At 36.9% G+C, this 27,089-nt stretch overlaps 2 protein-coding genes across 4 annotated transcripts; one reads left to right on the top strand and one right to left on the bottom strand.

Annotated features, from left to right (window-relative positions):
* Positions 1-12,266: 12,266 nt before the first annotated feature.
* Positions 12,267-13,284, top strand: LOC6562670. The gene has a single exon (XM_001988598.3). The coding sequence runs from the start codon at positions 12,380-12,382 to the stop codon at positions 13,049-13,051; it is 672 nt and encodes a 223-aa protein (XP_001988634.1). The 5' UTR covers positions 12,267-12,379; the 3' UTR covers positions 13,052-13,284.
* A 1,037-nt stretch (positions 13,285-14,321) lies between these two features.
* On the bottom strand, positions 14,322-26,962 carry LOC6562671 (protein Aster-B). 3 transcript variants are annotated; one of them, XM_032736040.2, is made up of 11 exons: positions 26,475-26,531; positions 22,258-22,545; positions 21,578-22,046; positions 20,051-20,285; positions 18,270-19,359; positions 17,918-18,170; positions 17,717-17,847; positions 17,456-17,652; positions 15,603-16,014; positions 15,420-15,540; positions 14,322-14,813 (listed from the first exon to the last, which is right to left on the bottom strand). In XM_032736040.2, coding segments are annotated over exons 1-11 (3,234 nt in total). In that variant the 5' UTR covers positions 26,477-26,531; the 3' UTR covers positions 14,322-14,777. The 3 variants fall into 3 exon arrangements, with proteins under 3 accessions (XP_032591931.1, XP_032591932.1, XP_032591933.1); XM_032736041.2 differs by lacking the exon at positions 22,258-22,545 and having other exon boundaries at positions 26,475-26,962; XM_032736042.1 differs by lacking the exons at positions 14,322-14,813; positions 15,420-15,540; positions 15,603-16,014 and adding an exon at positions 16,946-17,091.
* Between the last annotated feature and the right edge of the window lie 127 nt (positions 26,963-27,089).

Raw genomic sequence — 27,089 nt, 5'->3', positions numbered from 1 at the left:
TAAGCATAATGCATAATTTTTTATTGCATTTTAAAGCAATATTTCTGTGGCTTATTGAAATTAAAATTTATAGCCATATTATTTTTACTTAACATTTCATGGCTAAAGCCCAGTTAAAGTTTCGATAGATTAACTTTTGTTTTTTTTTAGCTTACTTATTCTTTTAAATTGGTATTTTCATTTTCTCCATATAGAATTATATTTGAACATTCCATTTTAGTCACAGTTTTGCTTGCCTTTCAACGATTTCTTGTTTCTTAAATATTTTATTAAATACCTCTGCTTACGCTACCGAGTTGTGTTCGCAACAAATCAAACTTGTAAGCTTAAATATTAATTGGCCTAAGTAAAGACTTAATTCTTAGTCGAAATAATATTATGTATTTATTGCACTTATATGCAAACACACACACACACACACACACACTTGCAAGCTTGCACACCCACGCACAAGCATTTGGGTCGTATGCGTATTGCGTTAACATATTGTGTATACGCCATGTATTTAATTTTATTTTTAAATATCTTTTTTTCGTGTCTCATAAAATGCAAAACTAAACGAACCGTTGATGGATGACGCTCATAATGATGAGTATCTTTCAAAATAATAATGATGCTTGGCTAAAGTTCAAGAACGTTCATTTGACATGAACTTGCAAAGGTCACACAATAATGCAATAGAAGTGAATGCACTCAACAATGCTCAAAAGCAACAGCAATAGCAACAGCAACAGCAACAGCAACAGCAACAACAACAACAGCGACAACTATGTCGGCAACAACAATGAAAACTGACAGCCGCTGCAACCGCAATTTAAACTAATAACTTGCAACAACAACAACAACAACAAGATCAGCAACAACAAGAACAAGAACAGCAACAATGACAATGACAATAATTTATTTTTGAATTAATTTTTATTCGTTTGCTAAGCACCAACAACAAACCGTATGCAGCTTTAAACCACAGAAGTCAACGACGACAACGATGGCGACTGCGACTGCGACGTCGACAGCGACAGCGACTGTGACAGTGACAGTTGTCGACGCTTTGACGTTGGCCTCCATTGCCAGCCGCCAGTCGACAGTCCTCAACGCCCCCGCTGGCACACGCACGTGTCTCACAGATCTACACTTAGAACAAAATGTATACCCCAGAATTTAAGACAAACAATAAAAAAAACAACATCGCAAAAAAAATCATAGCAAAAATCGTTTTTTTTTAGAAAGTATATTGCAAAATAGTCGAAATTTATTTTGGTTTTTCAAAATGAATTGCTGCATTTTAGTGGCCCATATTTTTCTGAGTGTAGTTCGACTTCCCACACGCTGCTGATGCGGCCGCTGCGCTGCTGCTCTGTGTTATTGACACTGACTCAGTCTAACGGTAGATAAAACCTAAACGCGATAACTTGCAACAATGTGTGCAGCTGCAACAGCAGTTGTTTGTTTAATTTCCTATTCTAGATTAAATTATAATAAATTGCCATTTCTATTCTGTCAGCTGGATTTCAACTACCGCCCCGCCCCGCCCCGCCCTTCCACTCCCCCTTCCCATCCCAGTCCACGGTTTTTGCATTGCGCAATGCGCAATGCGCTTTGCTTGCGACATGTCGCGACGGCGCCAATTTGATTTGTCATGTGGCAACGATTATTCCCATTCTATCGCAAATGCATTTCAAAGACCGCCGGAGCAGACGCAGCCAATGTTCCAGACTTCAACGTTGACATCTGGGCGCCCACACAGAGTGAGAGAGAGAGAGAGAGAGAGAGAGAGAGGGCGCGGAAGAGGAGAGAGAAAGAGCGAGAGTGAGAGAGAAAGACAATTAGCAAGCATAACAAGGCGACACAAAGATTGCAAAACATTTGTGTTCCTTACCTAAAGTGCATTCAACTTGTGGCTCAGAGCTAAAGGTCTTTTTAGTCTCTAATAAATCATTTACATACAGCATATTAGCTAATTTGGATAATAATTCAATCATATATATAATAACTTTATGCAACTTACAACGTTTCAAGAATATCGATACGAATCGATTTCCGATAGCAACAAATACAGAATCGGAATCAGAAAATTTCCCTACTTGGCATATATGTTGGCAATATTACATTTAATAGCTGTGTTCAGGATGGATCTCTCTCTCGACTAGAGCCTACTTTCTTGTTTCCATATTCTATTATTTTTCCAAAAACTATATGCCAATAATAGGCGTAGCTGGCGAGGCAGCTGCACAGAACATGTCTTCTTTTATTATTGGATTATTTAAGAGCGCGAATTTTGTTTGTGCTTGTCAAGTTTTTGTGCGCATTGTTACCTGATCCACAACTATTATGCTGATGGCCCATCCCTACCCCAAGTCAACTCTACCTAGAAACTAGCTGAATCTGAATCGTAGAGAAGTTCGCCAAAAGAAGTTGATGATGGGCAACAACGGAATTCAATGCGTTGTATCTATAATTTCTAAACAGAACTAGCTAAATTAAATAGCGAAACAGCAAGCCAAACCGAACCCAACCCAACTCAAACTCAACGCAACTCAACTTAACTCAATTCAAATGCGCCATTTAATGTTGCCCCATTGAGTGTTGTTTGTTGTTGTTTGTTTGTTTGTTGTTGTTGTTGCTGTTGTTGCATTTGACACGCCTGTTGCTTTTATTGTTATGGTGTGTGCGTGTATTGTTGTGCGTGTGTTATCAAGACAAAACTTGACCTACATACAAGTTTATTAACCGGTTTCTAGTAGCATCAATTGGCAGCAAGAAAAGGGTTGCAAATATTTAAATGTGTGCAAAAGCTTGCGTTAGAATCAACGACAGCAATGGCAAGTTAGTGGAATAAAAGCTATAAGATCTAAATCGAATAGAAACGTTTTTTTTTTAACGTGGCATAGGTTGTTGTTATATGAATGGGCTTAAGTTGGATTTGATTCGTGGAGTAATTAATTATTAATTGTATACATTTTGTTATTAAAGTAATCGTTTGCGAAAAGGAAAAGCTTTCTGTTTTCAAATCAGACATATGGATGCTCCAATTTGAGAAACCGAAAAGTCTTCCATAAATTGGAGCACGTCTGAGTATTTCTTAAGGACTCCTTAATATATTTGAGCTGCTCTAAGACCTTTAGGCAAATAAAGTTTAGGGTTGCTAGAAATGATTTTTCTGAACGAAACTGATTTCGTTCTCTATTTATAGTTGATGCATTTCAAGAAATGCTTTCATAAATTTCACTACCCATACAAAAAAAAAAAAGAAATCTAAAACTCAAAACACATATTGGGCATAACAAATAAAATCCACTTTGATTATTGTCCAATTCCTTCTGAAGCTGTCAGGCTGTCCATTACGTGGATGCAGACTGTGCACATAAACTCACACACACACACACACAGAGGCATACACACACACACACATAAAGCAATAGAGCATTCGCATCGACTATGAGCCATTAGCCTAGTTAGGCATTTACAAGTATTGGCCCATTGTGGATTGGATTTGAAGTGATCCGATAGCGACTTGGACTTCATCTCACTTGCAATTCATTTGGATTTCTGCTGGCATCAACGTGGGCGTTGTCAGCGATCGGGGAGACGGAGTGGGGACAGGGGTATGTGCCGATAATGCTTCAATATGAAACAAAAATAAATAAATAAAATGCGAAGCGCACAGAAAATGGGAATGTTTGTGTTCTGCGTTTTGTTTGTGTGCCAAGAATGCGTTCTGCCTGTGCCCAGTCTTCATCTACTTCATTTTCATCATCATCATCATCATCATCATCATCGTCGTCGTCGTCGTCGTCGTATTCGTCTTCTTCTGCTTGCTGTCCATATTATACTCGGTTTTTGGGTTCAACAAACTTTAATCGCATATTAACCGCTCGAATTCCAAAATGTATCCAAGCCGATTCAATGGAAATGAAATCGAGGCACACGCACAAATTGCATCGCATCGCATCGCTATCAACAAAATCAATTTTGGGCCTTTTTGTTTTCGCTTCAAAATACCAAAAGTTCTATAAACATTAAAGATCTCTGTGTGTGTGATTCACACTCAAGTGTGAGTGTGGGTTAGTGTGTGTTCTGTTTTGATGCACAAGCTGCTTGGCTTGAAAATGTATTGTGGCATCAACAGCAGCTGCAGCAGCGAGAACTATGAGAATTTATATCCATATGAAAATATGTACGTATATCTCAATAAATCTGCATTTATCTGATTTTATCTAGCTTTATTGATTCAAATTGATGCATGTTATATTATTTAACAAAAAAATACAATTCAAATGATAATAGATGCTGTCAAAGTATATTGATATAGGCTAACTATTTGTCAAGCCACGTTTTATTTAATTTTATCAATAACGGACTCTATATCGATAAACATCGATACAATTCAACGATATAGCTTTCTAATATGGCAGGCATATTTCTTAACCTCATCATTGATCAACTTTTCTGTTGCATTTTAGGACGGCTCCAACATGTTCTCTGTCATATCATATTTGTGAAACTTTATCAAAATAGTATACGATTCTAACAATTTATTAGTGGAGATTATAGGAACTATTTCGTAATGCCAACAGACAAGCTATTTGAATTTTGTTTGAACAATATACATTTATAGTTGTTTGCTAAAGTGCTTTGAAAGTGGAATGAACTAGTTCAAGAAACCAGTTCAGAAGCAATTCAAAAACAGGCTTTATTATTCATTTGATTGATAGTGACAATAAAACTAATCAATCTGCAGAAATATGCACACAAACACTTCAAAGATCTAGTTAAGTTTGATATGTGAGTCGGTTATTAATTGTATATATATGCAAACCTTAGAAGCTCAAATCATATACACAACATTTTTCCATTAAAAATATGGTAAGAAATGGTGTTGGATAATTTACAAGCTTTTTATCAAAATTGAAATATGTCAGATCATTTAAACCAAATTTTGTCATTGCTTACAGTTTTTTTTGTTCAGTGTAATCAATGTTGGGCTTTATTTTGGAGCTGTTGCAATTGCAGCTAAAATTACTTCTTTAATTCGTTGTCACTTGGCAGTGTCGAGGCAGCTGACTGACAATCTAACTGCCCAACTGACTGACTGACTGACGTCTATTACCACATTTACACACACAAGCACACATTCACACAGATTTGACTCATAAATGGCTAGTGGTGAGTGGATTCAAGTGCATATTTCGGTTAATTTGAATTACAGTCGCACAGTTCAATTGTGCGGCCAAGATAAGGTTGAGAGTTACAGTCAATATTCTATATAGTGTATAGTAAATCGTATATAGTATATAGATTTTGTTGTATTGTAAGCCACAAGAAGTGGCTTCAGTTCAGCCTCGATTTGGATTGCCTGCAATTTAGTTGCAGAAATTAAATTAAATTCAATTACAATGTGCACAACACAATGTTATCTCTCTCTGTGAGTGTGTGTGTGTGTGTGTGTGTGTGTGTGTTGAGTGCAACTTCATTATGTGCATTTAACATAAATATTTTTCAATTATTATGCGATTTAAAGTGCACTCAGTGCATGCACTTTTGTGGCGCACTGTTCTCCAATTTGAATGCATTTTAGTTTTCAAGTTGTTTTTGTTTATTTTTTTTTTGTGGCACGTTTTATTTTTATTTTTTTCTTTTGCCTTTGCCTGTTATTGCAGTTTCTTTTTCCGTATTTTTATTTTTTATTTTTTGGAAATCTCGTGCATCTGTTGTCGCAATTTTTGCAAGAAAATTGGTTCACAGTTGACCCAGTTTTTTTTTTTTTTTTTTTGGTAGTTGTTAAATTGAGAGAAGAAATCGGAGAGAGAGAGATGGAGTGAAAAGTGGAAGAATGAATCTTATGCTCGTTTAGCAGCTGGCGACCAGCAAAGATCAACAACAAAATCAACACAAAAAAAAAACAAAAAAAGTAAGATTGGCACCAAAAATACTGCAACAAGATGTTTGGCAGCAATGTGGAGCAGAAAGTTGTGGCAGTGCGGTGCAACGGGGGAATGGGGGAATGGGGGAAGGATTGCAACCACATTAACGAGCAGATGGAGAGTGTGTGGAGTGGTTTGTGTGGGTAACTTTAGGAAATAAATTCTTGAAATGTTTATGGGAGAAAATGGAGTGTGCTTTTGAGGCCAACGCAATACGCAAGAAGCCTAAGTGCATTATGGCTTTAGGTTGTCGAAAACTAAAGTTTAATCAAAAACATGCATAAATTTGAACAACTGACATGCTAATTGGAGAGTGCAAACTGAATAAATCTCATTTAGAGTATTATATTTATGATTATCACAATAACTCGTTCATATTTAAAGTGCTATTAAAGGACTTTAGTAGAACTTGAAGACACATACATTAAAAGCGGAAAGAGGACTTCAAAATTGGAGAGTATGAAATTGAAATAGTTTAAACTATTTACTACTCACAAATTAAATGTCAAAGTGTGTTATGTCATGGCTTGAACAAACTGTTCATAACAATATTACTTTAATATCCCTTAGTTGAGTATCAATCAATCGTATAGCTCTAAAGCGATTATTTATATATACATGTGTATGTCTGTATGTATTTATGAAGCTAAAGCGATACTAAAAGGCTTTGTTTTTTTCTTCTTGCATTCCTGCTGGTGGCAGTTACTTTTATTTAGCTTGTTGTCGTCTGACGTCCTGCAGCATTCAGCAGTCAGCAGCAATACTAACTGGTATAAGTAACCATACCTTAATACATATTCGAATATAATCCTACCCCCTTCCTTCCTCCTACCCGCCCCCTCAACGGCGACAAAATGCAGCGACTGCAGCTGCCAACAGCAACTTAACTCAAAAACCTGCTCCTTGCACCGAATACGTAGCTTCTGTTCGTAAACTCAATATATACTCTGGCCAAATGTGTCAAACTTGGGGTATATGCATACTTGTCGATAATTCAGATTTTCATAATAATAACGTTGAATAACGTTTGCAATTTGATGACCCTAGCTCAAAGAATGAAATTAAAACTTCCAATTCTGTTGGCAAAAATAAATTCAGAGAGTGAAATGATTTGACCTTTCCTCGTACGAACAGAGTAGCGAGTAGCGGCAGATTGCATCTGCATTGGCTTTACTTGGTTAACTTTATTTTTGTGATGTTTACGTTTTGTGCATGGAACTTTGCTGGTATTCTTCGAGCCGCATGCAGTTGTTGCCTTGTTGCTGCCCCAAATTTTTATAGGTGAAATTGTACGCATACTGCACTTATTCGGCTCAAGTGGTTTTTGGTTTGTTTTTTTTCTTCGGTTTTTTCTTCTTTTTTTTTGGGGAATTTTTGGAGTTTTGTTTTCAAGACAGTTGCTTACTTTAAGCTGCAATATTAGTTCTAAGATGAGATATCTTGCTTCATTACATATTTGGCTGTCTCGCAAGATCAACAAAAATTGGGTCAAAAAACCAAAACCGAAAAAAGAGTGGGGGGGGGGGAAAAAAAACGAAAACGAAGCAGAGAAAAGAAAACAAAAACATAAAAAGAAGCAGAAGAAGCAGAAGAAGAAAAAAAAACTCACCTTTTGGCATCGGATAAAATGCAAGTTTTGACCAGGTTGGCGGCAGTGGCAGACAGATTATCCGTACTTGGTAATGTTGTTTGTGATGTGTGCGTAAAGTCTGAGGATGTGGAGGAAGAAGAAGAAGACGCTGATGATGTTGTTGATGCTGCCGATGAGCAACTAGTTGTTGCTGCTGCCGCTGCTGCTGGTGCAGCGACTGCAACTGTTGCTGCTGTGGCAACTGTTGCTGCTGCTTTTGCAATTGGCTGCACATCGATTTGTAGACGACAATCGGCAGCCACAATTTTGGCCAAATTGCGTCGGCTGGCAACCAACGGTACCTGCTCCATGATGCCAGATGAAGTAGACTTCGATGATTCGTTATCGGAATCGGCTGAATTGGCTTTGGCCTGGTCAACACTTTCCAGCGCTAACAAATTCATTGGCATTTTTTCACACTTTGCCTTTGGCTTCTTGGCTTTTAATTCTTCAGCTGCCTGTGGAATTTTTTGAATTTTTGTTGCGGCGTTGTTACTGCTGCTGCTGCTATTGTTGTTGTTATTGTTGTTGTTGTTGGCGGCAACAACTGCAACTGTTTCCTGTTTAGTCAACAGCAACAGCGGCATTGTTGTTGTTGTTGTTGTTGTTGCTGCTGCTGCTGATGATGACGACGTTTTAGTATTAACTGCTGCTGGCAGTTGTTGTTGCTGTGCTGCTGCTGTTGTTGTTGCTGGCAATGTTGATGCTGTTGCTGCTGCTGCGGCTGCTGCGGCTGCTGCTTTTAATGACTCCTCAACAACTTGTTCAGCTGCTGTTGCTGCTTTTGTTGCTGCTGCTGCTATTGTTGTTGTTGTTGTTGCTGTCGTTGTTGCTGTATTTATAATTGCCGGCTGCTGCTGCTGTTGCGTGGCAAGAGCGGCTCCACCTTCTGGTATAATTGTTGCAAAAATTTGTTCGCCAAATATGAAAAGATCCTTGGAAATAATCATTATCACCTTTTTGTGATGTTGTTGCTCGTTTTTGTTTATGGATTAAATTTGCTGTTGCTCTTTTGTAAATGTAAAACGTTTCTTTATGAAAACACGTTTGGCTTTCAAGCATTTAACATACGAAATATTTGTGATTTTCGATTTTCAATATATATGTATATATGCATATATATATTTATTTTTGTTTGAATTTGTATTAATGGAAGTTTTACGCGCATTTCATAATTTTGCAGGCTGTAAAACGAGTTGCAAAAAACAGAGACAAGATAATTAAATTGATTAAAGAAATATTACATTTATAATATTATTTATATTTCATTATGGTATGGATTAAATAACAAAAATAACCAGAAACAGATCTAAAATAAAATTCAATTTATTAAAATCATTATTTTAAATGATTTTTTTTCGCAACAAAAAAATATGAATTAATAAAAGGAATGCCATATAAATGATTAAATAAGTTAGTCATTTATAATTAACATAATTTGATATACAAATTTTTAACAGGAGTAAGTTTAATAACATTCTTAAAATGCATTAATAACTCTCTAAAGCAAAATTTCTTATTGTTTTTTATATGTATTTATATAATTTGTTTGATTTTCGCTCTCTTCTATGCATGGAGAAATTGAAAAATTAAAAACAGACTCTTTGTATCCATGGATAATAAAATGTTTTTTGTTCTTTGTTCACAATTTGTTGATCTATTTATTTTTAGCACTTGCAAGTAATGATCACAAAACTTCGGCCGATAATCGCAGCACAAAAATCAAAGAAATTTTTATGGAATTATTTTGTAAGCCGCGTCTAACAGAGAGTAAGGGAGAGAGAGCTACTGGGGGAGAGAGCGATGTAAAGGTAGAGAGAGAGAGAGAGAGAGAGGAGCCTTATTTCTGTTATAGTTTGTCAATAAAAGCCCGCGCGAAACAAAGCGCCAGAGCAGAATGTCAGTTTATGTATCTTATGCATGTATGGGTGTCTGTGCATATATAAAATATAAATGTAAACATTGCAAAAACAAAAAGCGGGTGTCAAGAAACAAAACTGCAGAAAAAACAAAAATGAAAAAAAAAAACACGCACCCAAAAGCAGCGAATCGGCAAATTGGCGATGAATCTCGTTCCTTGGACTGCAGTTTCAGGTTGGAGCGCGGGGAGGTAGCGAGAGAGGGGGAGTGCAGGAGTAGACGAGTTGAGTGTTGTTATTAAAATTGATATTTTTTTTATTATTATTTTATTTTTTTTTTTTTAAATCAGCTGCGCAACAAACAACAAGATGCACGTTGCGAGAGGATATCACTTTTTCTCTTCATTTACATCAATGCATTTGTTTGATTTGATTTGAAACATTTTGAGGACACATGAAAACACTCTTTTTTTCAGCAAACGCACAGACAGGAACAACAACAACCACACACAGAACACATGGGAGAACCGAGAACCGAGAAACAGAAACAGAAACCGAAACGAAACGCGGTTAACGAAAAAAAAGATGTAAAAACTGACTTCTTAATGCTGCTGCATTGTTGTTGGTGCGGCGGCGATCGACTAACTGAATTGGAATTGAAAGCTGAACGGTGGCGACTACGACAACTTTCTGACAACAGCGAGCGGACGCGATGCGCGTTACGTAGTACAACCAACGGCGGCCGATTTCGATCTCATACTGATCACCGTTAAACGCTGTTTGCCTGTTGCTGCTGCTGCTGCTGCGACCGTCGCTGTCGCAGTCAGCGTCAAAGAGCGCGCGCAGGCCGTGCATGAATGACAATTTTAACAGCAAATTCTCTCCCCAAAAACTTAAGCAGCGCGTCTGCGTCTCCCAAGGCACACACTGCACGTGCGTGTGGAGCTTATGCTTTCTCTTTGCTGTAAGCTTACATGCTGTTAAAGAGCGTCATTTGCCTAACACAATGTAACACTTTGCTTCTGTTAAAGGGCTCTCTCTCTCTCTCTCTCTGTAATCAGTTATTGATAGTGAAACGTGGAGCTCGTAAACTCTTTTAACCGATAAAAGCAACAAATGATTTTATGATGCTAAGCGAGAAAAAAAAATAACAGCAACCGTCTAGCCAGTTGAGCTCTTGATTTGGTGATAGATATTGTCGAAGATTTACACTGGGAGAAAAAAATTCAAGTAATTCTGGATTTAGGAACATAATTTATTTAATAATGAAAAAAAAAATCGCTGCATAGTTGAATTACAGAAATTTCACCATTTGAATCATAATTTTCATTCAAAATTTTGTACAGTGTATATACAAAAATTTTACAAGTTGAAGCTTGACGTTTAACAAGTTTGGTTACGTTTTTGTTTTATTTAAAATCATATATAACATTTCCGGCAGACAATGTCAAATATCAGTAGTTTTTTTAAGACCCAACAAAATTTGATTTTCGTAAAAAAAAGAATTGTTTTGCAATAAAATGTGCGTGTTTGGTTCAAGCTTATCAGTCATTAAACTTTAACAATAGAAAAATGGCAATGAGAGCTCAAAGTGTATGTTGTGAAGAAGAAGAAAATATTACCATAAAATGTTTCAGCTGTTTTGCAAAGCTTTCAGTGCGTAAGAAATGTGCATAAGATAAAGCAATGTATACAGAATCATCATGATTTTGACTTCTACTCAGCAGGCATATGTGAAAGGAGTGGGCCTATTAAGTTTATGGCATGTGCCATAAAAATTTGCTGTACGCTTAATTCTGTTGTTGCTTCCTCTATTTTTTCTCGTTCTAATTATGTGCGTATCTTGTGGCTGTTTGTGCCTGCTGCTGTTTTTTTTTTCCAATGAACTTTTTTTTCTTATACGCACTGTGCAAATGTGCGCGCGACGCTGACAGCAAGAAACGCCAATACATGCGCAAAGGCACTCACGCACACGCACACACACACACACAAACACATACACAAAAACAGACACAGCCACACACATAAGGAAGTATTATAATTTGTTTGTACAATTCGCGGAATTTTCTATAGTTGTATTATGTGCGAATATTTCGAATATTGTCTTGGCTAATTTATACAATTTTGAAATGACTGCGAAATTACATTGTTTCACCATTTGCGTATTTATTTTTATTATATTATTGCGACATTTACTGAACTCCGTCGGCAATCAGTCAATTTCTTTTTATTTGTTCACTTTGTCAACTGTAATGCAAGGGAAAAATTCAAGAATCTTGACTCACTGGCCCAAAAACCAAAGTAAGTGATTATTTTTGTTTTATCATTGTCTGTACTTAAAATAATACCAAGAGGTTTTTTAGATTGAGAAGACCTTGAACTTAACCTATATTTTAATTTTAATTGAAACCGAGAGCAATAACACTAAAGGGCTCACAAATATTTAATAACTCTAAAAATGTGTATGTTATTTATAGAAGCTAGTTTTTTTTATTATTATGAATTCCATATTTTGCTGGAGCTCTCTTCCTGCCATATATATATATATAAAAAAAATATACAAAAACACATTTTTGTGACTGCCTCAAAGTATGCAACAGTTCTAAGAGCGATAGCCAGCTTGTTGACTGAGTGAAAGGTCAGTTGATTAGTAAAAGGACATTGGTAAATAATTCTGAGAAATGCGAAAATGCAAAAAAAAATTGTAGATAAAAGCGTTTCATGGGAAATGTTTACCGCTGCGAATTGGAAAGCAAAGCTTTAACATGGTTTTATTATAGTAGACTACCTTTTTCCAATATGAAATTTGGATATTTGAACTTTCCAAAAAGTATTAACTCTGCTTTTGTTGTTTAGTTAAAATCTTGAGCTGAAAACATATTCATCACAAATCACAAGCAAAAATCACCTGAAATTTTACAGCATTGACACTAGTCTTAATAAATATTTCAAGAAATATCAAAAAAATGGATGAACCCATTATATCCATATATGATATGTTGGTGATGCGTCGCAAGCAGCAGCAGCAGCAGCAAATGGACTTAACGCAGAATCGAGACACTCATTCCAAGTCCGGATCGGAGCACAATACCCAAACCAAAAAGTTTCTGCAGCACAAGACCCGCTCTAAGATGTCGGAAGAGATCAAATTGAAGCCGGGATGGAGAATGGCCACCAATGTGGTAACTGCCACGCATATCACACAAAAATGGTCGACAATCTTAACGCCTCCGCCGGGCAAGAAGGAGGTGGTCAATCAACTGGTCGAGACGATGGCGGGTAAGCGTCCAAAGAAGAAACCCATCGCGTCAACACTGGAGAGCGCAGAGCACTCCGAGCGTACCCCTACCTTACCAAGGAAACTGAAAAAGTTAAAGTGCAACAAATCATCGCGTGGCAGTGCATCCAGTAAATCTTGCATGCGTCTGGCTCTTTCACCACGCAACAAGAATGCTTCGATCAAACCAAAAGTTAAACGAGAGGCATTCCTCAAGGCCAAAGCATTCATTGAGCCAAAATTACCCAGATCCAAGGATCCTGATGCTATCAAGGCACATCAAGTTGGCCGTCAGACGAAGAATTCCAGCAATGCGTCGAAATCAACGAGAGTTGATAATGCCGCTCGATATCGCATCTGAAAGCCGACATTATCATCTACAAATTGTAAGTTTAAGGATACAAAAACACGGAAAAAAAAAACAGAATTGTATTTGTTTTGCGACGCATTCAAGTGGCAATCAGTGGGATTCATTGTAGCTTCTTCAGATGTGGAGCCTCTTGGTTTACGTGTGGACAATCTTTGCTAAATTTAAAGTTTTTGCTAAGCACACAACATGAAAATAAATAAAAAGTATTGGAATTAATTATAAAACAATATGATAACTGCTCACCATTCTCAAAAGTCGATATAAATCGATTTAAGATAGCAGCAAAAGTCACAATGTTAACGATAAATCCTTTAATTTGATTATTAAATAATCGTTGGCATATTATTGATCAACTGAACACATGTAATTACGATCAGATAAGACATCCAAGTTAAAAACTTCTTATTTGTATTTTATGTGTAGTTCTTTAAGGTTTCATACAACAATTATCCATTTTCCATATTGTACCAAAACATTTAAAATATACTTCAAATATTAATTTTAATTAATTTTTTTTTTATTTTAATTATATTATGCCTTTTATAATAAATTAGAATTTCTTAATGACAGCATTTTAACAATTTTGTTTACTTTTTGTTAGCCAATTTCTTATTTTTTTTGCTTTCCATATATGTGGGGATGTGTTTTTTTTAATACATATTTTCAAATGTGTGGTTTTTGCCTACATTTTGATTGGAAATGTTTAGCACTAATGTTGCTTAAGTTGCGATAAGTTTTGTCATTAAAATGCAACAACTACAAACTATGAATACTTGAATCTATAATAGTACTCGTACATATGTATATTATGAATAAGCCATGGGATTTTACACATTTTATCAATTATGCTTAGCACTTATGCTGAATAGTGTGAATTGTTTCGGTTTCGGACTGTAAACGGAGCGCCAAAAACGATTCAAGAGGTGTTACAAAAGCAAAACCGAAGAAAAATATATATCATAAAAAGATTGCACACACTTTGTGTATATATATATATTTTTTTTTAATTCGTAAATATACAAAAATCTTGTAAAGAAATATTTTTGTATTGTTTTATTGTTTTTCATTTCTGGTATAATTTATATCAAAATTACAAAAAATCTTGATTTTTATATTTTGCAACTTTTGCGCTCAATCAGACATGGAAAAGTTGTTTCATATATTAAATGAATTTTTTAAAACAAAAATTCAAGGCGCACATTTAAAAATCGTTTGATTTTCTTTCACTTGCTGTTGCTGGTATGTATGTATGTATGTGTGTTTGTGTGGTTGTCTGTGTGTGATGTGTTGTTTTGTTTTTCAAATTCTTTGAGAAATTGTTTTAAAGCGTCAACGCAAAAAACAACATAAACATAAATGCAGCGACTAAAACACTTTGAGACTAAACTAGACGAGTATATATATATATATAAAATGTAAATTCATTAATTTAAATACAAAGATTAACTGATAGACTGAACTAAAAGCCATACTACTTAAGCGCAAAACTAACCAATTAACACAAATAATTGTCTCTTTATGACTAAATATTGATTTTAGTGCTACATTTTGAAATTCAATTTCAACTATTTGGTGGCTTTGTGTTCTCAACGCATTCAGCTGTTGCCAGAACGAAAAAGGAACTAAGTGAACATATTTATTAGACCTTTTGCTTGATTTTGGAGGGCTGTTACGGGACTTGTGAGTTTAGGGGGTATATATTGTGCTGAAAGCGCGGCTAGGGTCTCAAGACTTCAGCCAAAGTCTTTTCAGTCTGAAATAAAAACGAAAACACATCCGGTTAGATAAAATATGAAATAAAAAAATTATATAAAATTATATAAGCTAAAGAATAATAATTAATCAGTTAGAATTTTTACGAGAACTAATGAGAAAAAAATTATATATTTAAAACTAACTTAAATAAACTTAAATACACTACAAAAACATAGAAGTACAGTACAAAACTTAAAAAGAATAAAATAATTTTTAAATGATTTTTGCATCTTACTTTTGATAATGAAACAGTGAAAAGTATATTTGTATTAATTAATAAAATATAGAACCATAAATTGTTAAGGGAGTTTAGTTTGTCGTATTCGTAAATATTTATAAAACATATATCTAATGTAGAAGCAACAATTTCTTTGGTTTTTGCTTTGCTATTTTGTTTTTGGTTGCTAACCGAGAGATCGTACAATGAATATGAATTACACGTAATTTTACTTTGCTTTTGCTTGGCTCGCTTGCCAGTTGTTTGTTTTGTTTTCATTTCCATTTTTAGGTTGTCTTAATTGGTTGCTTATAATTCCGTATGCAATAAATCAATGTTCTGACGCAGCTGTCCATCGTTGTAGATCTTTTCGCAAACGATGCTCACCTTTTTCAGCAGCTCAATGGACGTTTCGAGCACCTGATGCCATTTGCGTATCTCCATTTCGTGTGACAGCTCCTGCTGACGCAACAACTCCAGCCAATCTTGATTTGTACTGGGTAGTTCCCTAAAATGCAACAAAAAAAAAAAAAATAAATAAATAAAATGTGTAACAAGTTCAACACTTACTTGAGGGCTGCCAAAGTGGTCTTGCGGGCACGGCGACTGAGATCGACATCAATGTGTTCCTCCAGCTTCCAGAGCTTAAGTAATAATATCACATTTAATGCCAGAAGCAAGCACATCAAGAATATAATAAAGAATGACAAGCCCTTGTGTCTGAATCTATCTTGGCCCTGGCCGAATTGTTGACCGCCCGCCAGCAGCTGATGCTGCTGTTGAGCGGCCAGCAGCTTCTGCTGACGACTGCCAGCGCCGCCGCCACCAGCAGCTCCATGAGCCAAGCCAGCAGCAGCCCCAGCGCCGACAACGACGCCAGCGGACTTTAATTTCGAGTCCCAGTTGTCCAGTGTTTCGGGCTTGCCCGCTTGTGCCGAGCCAGCGATTGCTTCCTCCAAGGGGCGTACTTGTGTGGCGGTACCTGTAATGAACGGAAGCAACAAATGGGCAAATAATGCAAAATATTAAAAAACAACATCAAATAAACAGTAAAACTGTGGGCTATGCAGCTACAGCAACAAAAACAAACAACGCTCGAATGCAACATAAATTAGGTATGAGTGTAAGCATGCAAATTATCTTTAAGGATCCAATATTACTAAAATAACAAACAGGATGCGGGGCTCAAGCAAAAGCGATGCGCGAGCGATTGCCACGCCAGGCAAGTTTTTGAGCAACATATTGAAAAATATATATTAAAAATATGATGGATGATGGAAAATGGCTTTTTAAAGCCACGCAACTATATAAGCTACATTTGAAGCTTTAAATATAATTTAGACTCGATATGGTTTGGAATGGAATTAAGAAAGAATGATAGATATTCACAAAAGGCCAGTCAATCTAATTCACAAATATAATATATCTTTCTCTATTTTCAAAAGCAATTCCGATCAGTCGATTATGACTGCATTTCGGGTTTTAATTACAGTAATTGTAATTGCTTTTACAAGTAACATATTAATAATTAAATATGAACACATCATTTGCTTCTTCTCAAATTTGCAACTATTTGTTGGTTATTTTAGCAATGTAGCTAAAATACATATGAAAATCTAATAATAGTACCAATTGGAAGGTTTTTGGGCACTTTCGCCAAAGCTTAACAGGCTCGAATTACTTTTTTAAGCATTGCAACTACGGTTTCTGCGCATGAATAATACATTTCAATAGAAACGGTTGAAATTCTATATTGATAGATAATTATCAATACATATATATATCTATACATATATATATATATATATTTATATATATATAAATCCCAAATCGAAATTAAACTGCCTGGTGTCAATCGCTTTTGCTTTCTCATGGGGGATTACTTAGCGCCATAAATACGCTATATACCTGGCAATGTGTCGAATTTGGCCTTACGATGCTGACAATTTTGTTGCTGTGGATTACATAGCATATGTTGCTGATGTGGCGCCTGCAACTGTTGCTGTTGCTGTTGCGGTTGTTGTTGATGTTGATGTTGGGGCAAGTGTTGGTGTTGATGCTGTGAATGATGATGTTGTTGTGAATGATAAAAAGTCAATTGTTTGCTGTCATTGTCCGTGCTGCTTGCTGCTGTTGTTGTTGCTGTTACTATTGTTGCTGAAGTAACCAATTGTTGCTGATGTTTGAAGCCTGCGTGTTGATGTTGTTGTTCTTTTTATAATTAACAGCTAGTTTGTAGCTTGCTCTAGTTGTGCGTGCATTTTGTGTGATTAGAAGAAGCAATAGCAATGGCATTTTGGCATTTTGGCATTGACAATGTATTTGTATTCGCATATTGATTTTGCATTGTTATGTTTTGTTTGCATTGCTTTTCGTTGCTGTTGTTACTGCTTAATGTTAGTGTCTGTTGAATGAATGCTTACCACGTCTTGGCCGTCGTCCCTTGCCCTTGGCGGGCGGTATACAAGTTTCGCTCTGCAGCGCATGCAGTTGAGCCCCAAAGAAATCCTCCAGTCCAGCCCATGTGTTCTTCTCAATGAATCCCTTGACAACGCCCCAAATGGACTTTTTATATTTGATTTGCGCATGTATCGACAACATCGTATGATCATCCACAGTGCTGCAAAATAAGATCGACATTTTTATAGCTGTACTTATTGAAATCATAATCGCGTCTCACTCACCGCGCCAAACAAAAGTGGATGAGCACACTGAAGCTATCCGCATAGGGTATGCCCGCATTGACGCTGTTCACATCTATCGAATAGAGTTCACCCGGCTTGCTGCACTCACGCATCGTTTGAAATTCGGTGACCTGTGTGAGGGGGGCAGGCAACAACAAGTCTTAACTATTGGCAACCACATTAGACATGCTGTCAACTCACCTTTGAGGTCTTCGGGCCCACTGAGGCGGCCAATTGTACGGTGACATTCACCAGCCGCACATTCTGACCATCATCGTTCTTGTGCCACTCGCCCACCGTTAAATCTGCTGATTTTCGCACCTCATGGAAGTCCACAATGAATTTCGATTTGGAGAACAGCAAATTGAACAGCGTATCCACACGAATGGGCAGAATTGTGTGCACAATTTGGCGGCCCTCGTGCGTCGATGTACATTCCGTGCTCGGCACAAACCTGCAGAGCATAACAGCAAAGTTATCAAATCAAATATGTAATAAGAAATAAGAATTTTGCATGTAAAGACTTATATTTATAATGATATATGTCACTTACGGCAGATTGTTCGCCTCGGAGTCAGATGAGTCCGAGACATCTGTGGGCCCAACTTCGGCATTATTTTTGTTCGCCAATTCAACATCGCGTTGTCGCTGATTTTTGGTCACTTTGCGCTTGGCATCTGGGGGATGGTTCTGTGTTGATTCAGATGTCGTTGCCGTTGCAGCATGGCCGCTGAGCTTATCGACTTTTCTCTCAGAAGCCGTAGCACCACCACCACTACCACCACTACCACTACCACCACCAACTTTGGCTGTGGCTGTGCTTGGAGCAGTTGTGGTTGTGTTGGTTGTTGTTGTGCTGTTGGTGGTGCTGTTATTGCTGGTGCTGGTGTTGGTGCTGGGCACGCTAAGAGTGACGCTAACTGATTGCTCCGCTGCCTTGATGGAGCTGAGTGTCAGCTCTTTGGCATTGGTCTTCATTTTCTTGTTGGATTTGCGTGTATTGTCGTTGATTTTATTGTCTGAGCCACTTGCCGAGGCGTTGGCCGACGAATTCAAATTCGACGATTTGCTTGAGTTGAAGAAATATTTCGTTTTCGATTTGCGTGTTGTGGCACTGCCGACGCCACCGCCGCTGCTGGCGCTACTGTTGCCGCTTTGCGGTTGCACTGTATTGTTAATGCTCTGATTTGAGTTGCTCTGCTCGCCACCGAGATCATCAATGGCCGTTTGAAAATCTGAATAGTTATCAGTTTCCGCTGCATTCAGTGTGGGATCTATATAATCCTCATCGTCCGAAGTTAAGCCCAGTTCATCGCCATAGCAATTGTGCACATAACGCCAAATCTCCTGAGGCGAGAACGGTTTGTTCATCAATGTATTCTGCCAGACGCGAAAGAGCATCAAATGTGATTTCTCACGTGACGCGAATGTCGCAAAGAAGAACTTCTCCTTGGCGGTCGATATCGAAATGGCATTCGGTATAACCAGAGCGGTTTTCTCCTTCGTTATATTCGTCACATCCTTCCATTTGATGCTCACATACGTTTCCCAGCTAAAGATGTTTGCATGAAAGCAAGCGTAATTCTGTGACACGTATAGACGGCCCTGCACCAATATATCACGCTGCAACGCACACGAGTAGTCTGAAATATAGAAATGCTAATTATTAGTGGACTAGAAATAAACTGAATTGTTTTTGCTTAAGCGAATAATCCTAGTGACACGTCTTCCGTCCATAAATGTCATATCATATTTTACGTGTTGACATTGATTTTAATTAAAGTGTAGACAGCTATGTGAATATATTGCTTAGGGTTCAATGACACTTGTTGTGCTAAGAAAAGAATTTGATGTTACCTATCAAACCTATCTAAATATATAATATATGCAAAATATGATTTGGCAATTTATTTATGCCACAGCTGACAAATGCTTGACGCCCAATTTATAGTCGACTTTTATGTAATAGAGAAAAGTATGGGCATGTCATATGGCATACTATTTTGTTATACAAAGTAATCAGTCATCAGTAATCACGCTAAAATCAAACAAGTGCAGAAACACCTCATTTACAATCATTTCTGATAATACATGTTGTTAACCATAACTGTTTGTTATCTTTGCCACAAAATAAACTCTAAAACAGCAACAGGTGTTCAATGAATCTTATTGTATATTAAGTAACAATACTTTCAACTTATTCACTTATTTTTTAATTCGAAAAGTCAAAGCTAAAGGTTAATTTCACTCAATTTTAATGCAACACTTAGCAACTTTGGTCGTATGGAGTAGAAAAACGTGACTTTGTCATTCATTTATAAGCCAGATACTCACCAACAATTAGGCGCTCTTCGTTGGGCACCTCTTTGAACAGTTTCTTGAAATCCTCTGCGCGTGACTTATAGTTGGGATAGATGACGTTGTACCAGGACTTCTTCTTGGCGCGCTCAGATAGTCGGGATGTGCCCTTGGTGGGCTTCTCATTGGCTGTGGAGCTGCTGCCGTTGTTGCTGGTTGGTTCCACACGCAAAGTGACGCTATCTGATTCGCTTACTTTGCTCTGGGCATCCTGAAATACATATATGTTCTATGATTTTTAGTTGCGTTCAATTATTAGTCATCGCAAGTAGTCAAACAGTACGTACGACTTGTCTGAATCATACAAATTTTTCGGCGTGACTACTTCTTTTTGGGATTTCAACAGGTGTTTGCGGCGCTTATCAACGAACTGAATACGAGCTCTTCCCGAACTTTATAATTGTTGTTCATTAACGAGGTTTCATTTATTTTACTATTTGTTGTATAATCTGACGCGATCGATCCGTATACTTTTGACAGACTGCCACTGCTGCTGCTGCTGCCTTCGCCGTATCGGTTCGCACATTGAATTCTAATTTGCAGAACCCGAATGACACTCACTCAATACTATCAGCCTTATCAATGTGGTAAAGCTTCGACCAATAAATATTTAGTGTGCCATGAGCTTTTTCGGCTCATACCCTGTATGGAATTGGACAGGGCTCTCTTGCGGTAATATGCTGTTTCTATTCAAAATACATATGTTTGATTCGTATAGAAGATCGGGTCAGTCTATTCAAATGCCTTATTTTTGTAGTTAACAATTTAATTAACTAAATTATAATTTGAAGATAGCTAAACTAACTGAATTTATGCTCAAGCATTTAATGCGATTTATAGGGTACCAAGTAGTTAATCACTGCTGTCTTGCACTTTTGCCATTTTATCGGCTTTCAATATTGAAGGGTATTTCTAATCTGTTACCAAACTTTTTGCTCGACAAGCTGAGCAAGTTTGAAAAGTGGAGCATAAAAACGATACGACTAATGGAATCAACTGGTTTTCAAATAATCAATTTTGATAACTGTCGCACGAGTTCATTATCTATTGCTTAGATCTGTTATCAACACTTGCGTAGCGTCTATTTTGTTATATTAATTCTTAGTCGATTTTCACACATATTTCATGTGTTGTATTTGTTGTGATTAGTGACGTGCTAATGAGCAAGTGAAAGCTCAAAAGTGTGCTTGCTCAGAGCCCAAAACGAAGAGCAATTAAAGAGCTGCTTTGAAAGCTATTCTCAATAGTAGAACCTAAGTTTTTGTGAATGAAACTTTAGGAAAACCAAAAAGCCAAATGGATAAAACCGTTTAAAACAGTTTTAAGATCCAAAATAGAAAGTTTGAAATTAATTTTTAACTTTATAAAGTTGACAACGCAAAGGCCTCAACTGGAACTTGTGTAATTTGTCCCTAATAAAAAGTGCAGTCTCTCAATTTTAGTTGACAGTCCGTTTGCACAGTGAACCAATAACTAAATGATGCCGTTTTTGATCTTTCTTACCTCATCCCGACCACTGCTTGAGGTGGATAACTTGGCTGGTTTGCCCTTGGAGCTGGTTGAGCTTTTGCGACTGCTTGGACTATCCGTGCAGGAGCTGCTCGCCCGCTGCCCGTTGGAATCGACGCTCTGCGATGGCGTTTGCTGCTGTTGCAGTTGCTCCCTGGCCTCGGTCTGGACAATGGTAATGCTGGGTGTGCCAGCCTGTGGACCTAACTGCTGATTGGCAGGCTCTACGTCTTGTTGGCTGCTGCTCCTGCTGTTGCTATGGGCGAGCGTCTCATTACTGGAGACAGGCGCAGCGGAAGCGGAAGTGTTTTGTGTTGAAGACAACGATGTGGAAATTGTGGAAATGCTGCTCCGCTCGAGTGTGCCAGATGCCTCCTGTATGGTGCTTAAAGTGCTTGTGTTGTTGCTGTTGCCAGTAGTAGTTGTAGTTGTGATTGTGATTTCATCACAGATGGAATCTCGCCTAAAACAAGAGAGTTGCTCATTATGTCTATATACATATTATAAATCGATATTTTCTTTTCTTTAGTTTAGAATTTATAGTGCAGAACATGTTGAACTAGAAGGCATGCAAATTTTGTACAAGTTGTGTGAATCGAAAAATGAATGCAGCTTAAATACTTAACGTTTCTGGCTGGTCGGACTGTGGCAAGAGTTGTGAGCTGATCACCTACCTGTCACCATTATTGCTACTATGTGTGGATTTATTATCATCCTGTTCAGCTTCCAGCTTCTGTTGTTGTTGTTGCTGCTGCTGTTCGGGCAATTGTTGCTTCTGTTGTTGCTGCTGCTGCTGCTGCTGCAGTTCTTCTTGTTGTTGTGCATCACAAATCATGTTTGTGGCATTGGCAGGCAGCTCAATGCTGCTCACAGCAGAAGCAGACGACGTTGTTGTTGTTGTAGCAGCTGTTGCTGCAGCTGCTGCTGTTGTTGTTGGTGTGGTTATATCAATATCTTTAATCCTACAATAAGATTACACATGAAAATAAAAAAACGGAAAGAAATGGCAAAGAGCAAAAACCAAACGAAATAAAAGTACATGCTCCAAGTTAAGGATCTGTATCAAATACATTAAGCTCTCTCTTTCTCTCTCTCTCTTTTCTCTCTGTCTCTCTCTCTCTCTGACTTTACCAAATAACATAGAGCTCCTGTGATTTCCTCATTAATAGCAGAAAATTACAACTGTTAACGGGTTGAAATACAAACTGAGAATGGATGTCTCAATCCAATTGCCAATCACTGACATTGTTGATAATCACTTAGCCGTATACACAAAACACCAGCACACGGAAATACACTCACACACACACAGACACACACAGAGACCCACACATTTACATATGTTGATATACTTTATTATTCCAGAGTAAGTAAGTCCACTGTTAGATAAGCGCGATAAGATATTTTCATAATCATTAACAGTTAAATATATCAATTATTTTATTACTGTTACTACTGCTCTAAACCCAATTGTCGAATACCTTCTGAATTGTATTGTGATCTATCTATGGGTATATGCAATGACAACTGAGTTATTTACGATTAAACACGCTTAAGTTGCTTTTCAAAGTTATCGATTAGTTTTGTGCGCTATTAAATAAGACATCATTTCTTAGTAGCCATCATTAAACAACTCGTAGAACAATAAAAAAAAAAAACAGCTGTGTCAAGTTTGACTGCACTTTTCTGCTCTTGAAATTTAATAGAATTAAATAACAAACAAAAAAAATAAAAGCAAAACAAAACAGCAGTGTCTGTTTTACAGCTAAATACTAACTAAGATCACACATTTGCACTGAGAATGCCTTCCAATTTGAACAATTTTTCTCATTTCATACTTTGGTTGTGTCTTTTTAATTGACATTTTACATGGCTGAAGGCAATCAATTCAGATAGCAGCTGCCTTTATTTGATGATAGTAGCACAAAGGTTTGAGTGCAAAAATATATTAGATGATAACTCACTTGGCTGACTCATTTAAAAAAAAAAAACACAAATAAAACAATGGTTATTATTAAGCATCAAATGTAGTTCTCCCTCTCTCTCTCTCTCTCTCTCTCTCTCTCACTCTTTCAACTTGAAGTTGCCCCTGCCGCTACCCGTACAGCTTCTGTCTAAAATCGGATTCGACACGAAACAAGTAAAACAAGCTTATCTTGAGTTTATAAATGTTATGTTGAAAATAAGAATATAACATTAAGCACGTGGTTACATTAGTTAACAAATAAATAAATATACAAAAAGAGAGAGAATCACTCGAGGTTTAAAGCCCTTGCAGGCATCGACAAATTAATGACAAAATAATTACACTCACTGCACGTCTATAAAACCATAATTTAATGTTAACAAGCAAAAAGGTACGCAAAACATATGACAAGAAATCCTAAAGGAATTCAAAGGAGCATGCTTAAGAATCGAAACAAAACAAAAAACCAAAAAAAAACAGCTATAGAAATTCCAGAATTTATTATGGGACAATAGCTGGCAAAAATCGATGTGAAAATGGGTAGGCAATCATAAAACTCACCGTTTGAGCTTTTAATACCTCAGCTAGATAACCTCCGGTTTGGGGGACAAGGGCCTGTCTACGGCTGTCTACAAGCAAAATTGGGGGGGCGAATCTCAAAGGAAATGCATCATGCGCGTAACATGAACAAGAACAACAACAACGACAACGACAATGAATATAATTATTACGATATGACTATGGCTAAATATGAATCTATAGTTAAATGACTGCATGACGCAGCAGATCGGGCAACTCTGATTGAAATTGTTGTGAACTAGCATCAGAGTTGGCAATTATAACACAACTATCGTGGCTAGCTCTAGCGAAAATCAATAATATTAATAATAAAAAACAAACTATGAAAATAGAAGAACTGAAACAAATAGCAAACAAACATCAATAAATATTTGTTTTATTATTGACGCTTTTATATTTGCTTACCCTGGCAGAGGGTATTATAATTGTGTGGCGAAGTTTGTAACGCATTGAAGCAAAACTACTGAGAACCCTTTAAGTAGATATGTATTCTTGATCTGCCACCCTAGCCGAGTCTATATACCAATGTTCATCTGTTCACCAGCTGTAATACCATTTCAATTAATTTAATTTAAGCATTTTACTATACCCACAACTTGAATAATCGCTTGAAAGTTGAGTTCTTCTCTGAATATGGTTTACCATGCCGACCTATCTCACTAAATATGTGTTTTATTATGCATTCAAAATATAATCGAAATTAAAAGAAAGAATCACGTCACGACTATTTGGTTTATGATCATGGGGGTTGTAGTTTTTTCTTTATAGTTAAAGTTAGATATCAGATAGTTTGCAAGGGTATATATAGTCTTTGGCGTGCCGCTTCTGTGATTTATTTGCTTTGTTGTTAGTATTTTTGATATATTTTGGGTCATACTTGACAGTTCCCCAAATGTATGTCATCATTGGAAAAACGATGACGAAACACGAAAGGTTTTCTTCTTTTTTTTCATTTTTTGTTTTATTTTTAGCACTTTCAGCACATTTGGCCAATGGGCCATTAATAACTTACGATGAGCAGCAGCAATTTGGCGGCACCCGCTTCCCAAAATGTTTGCTAATTATTTAATTAACTTTTTTTTGCTTTCTCACGCGATTTGGAGAGCGAGAGCGGGCCACACGCCGGCAAAATAAAACAGCAACTTATACACATGTATATATATATATACGAGTATATATATATATGTATATATATAAATGTATATAAAAGTCGACCACGGAGATTGTGCCTTATACGCATCGCTGGTCGCACTTGCCTGAATATTATGCAAATTCCGGGAATCCAAAACCAACCAGTGCAAATTTTGCACAATTTTTTTAATGCAAGCGAAAGGCGTGATTAGGTAAATCTTGAACCCAATTTAAAAGCTAGCAAAAGGCTAAAGTCAACAAGCTAATCGAAAACTATTTATTTCAGTTACGAAAACTAGGTTATTTAATAAACTATTAATATTAAATCATTATTATGTGAGTAATTAAAATGATCTTTTAATAATGCATTGCATTAAATTAGTTGTTTTTCTCAGTTTTCAGAAATCTGTTTGTAGAGCATGGCGTATGGGCGATTCTGTGAGAAATGTGTCATAACACATAAATAAATGCATGGAATATATATAAATTTGTTTACCAGAAATAATGTTACTCAAACACAAATAAACAAATAAATTTTAAGGATCGCATCACAAACAGATTTTGATTTTCAAGCTTATTTTTTCACTACCTAGTTCCTATTGGAAAAAAAAACGAAGAAACAAAAATGTTACGAATTTTTTTTTTATGTGTATGTACACACTGGAAGAGGCAACGGCGATGGGTAACTGAATATTATCTCTTTGACACTTTTTTTTGCTGATAATTCAAACCCTATGATTACGAGTAGAATAGAAGAATATACTAGGTACATATGTATTTATATAAAGAACATACGACATGCAATTTATTGGCAAATAACTGTAACTGTTTCAATCAACATGCAAACCAGCAAGAAAACCTACACCAAAAATATATATATTTAAGTACAGTGGTCGCTCGCCAATTGGAAACATTGTTTTTTTCAGACGCTCTAAACCAAATTTGAATAATTTTTTTCTTATTTTGAAGTGGTGCACTTAAAATGGTGCCAATTACGCATAATTTATTTAATAATTTTTATAACAGCTGTGGAATCGAAACGTTACGTCCAAGCGAGCGACCACTGTATTTATGTATACTTTTTTTTCAAGCTAAAAGTAGTTCAAGTAAAAGTAGAACAAACATGTTTGTTGTTTTGGTTTTGGACATAAGGAAGAGCAGGAGGAGACGAGCAGTGGAAGAGTAAAAAGGAAGAAGCATTTGCTGGACACTTACATGGGCGTGGATTGAAGATTAAGACTGGCGGCGCGTTTGTGCCTTTGTTGTTGTTGCTGTGACGAGGATTGACGAAGGAGACTTTGAGCGGTGGCTAAGGATTTGGGTAGAGCGCCTTGGCTGGAAGATTTGCAGAGGGACACAAAGCGAGTGCCGCTTAATATTGTTGCTGTTGTTGTGGTTGTTGTTCCTGCTGCTGATGATGATGATGATGCCTTTTGTTGTTGTGTTGGTTGTTGTTGTTGGTGTTGCCGCTGTTGTGTGACAAAATGCATGACAACGGCAAAGCTCAGTGAAAAAACAATTGAATCGCCGCAACTGAATCGCTTAACGCACAAATTACAAATCTATTAAAATGAGATTCGTTTTGCATAATTTCAGCATATGTAAATGGAAAAACGGTGCTTGAGCCAAAAACTGTCTCGAATACAATTGACGCTGTTGTTGCTGCTGCTGCAATTGCTGCTGATGCTGCTTCTGCTGCTGACGTCTGCGGAAGTTGTTTCCTTTTGTTTTTATAGTTTTTCATAGTTTTCACTATAATGACAACACTGCGTTCGTTTGAGACCGACTCGTTCGATTGGATTGTTATTTGTGAAATGCAATATTTTTCTT

The sequence above is a fragment of the Drosophila grimshawi genome, unplaced genomic scaffold, assembly GCF_018153295.1.
Source record: "Drosophila grimshawi isolate 15287-2541.00 unplaced genomic scaffold, ASM1815329v1 contig_1377, whole genome shotgun sequence".
Taxonomy (NCBI): domain Eukaryota; kingdom Metazoa; phylum Arthropoda; class Insecta; order Diptera; family Drosophilidae; genus Drosophila; species Drosophila grimshawi.
Note: the sequence above shows the minus strand (reverse complement) of the source record. Positions and strands in the feature narration are given on the sequence as shown.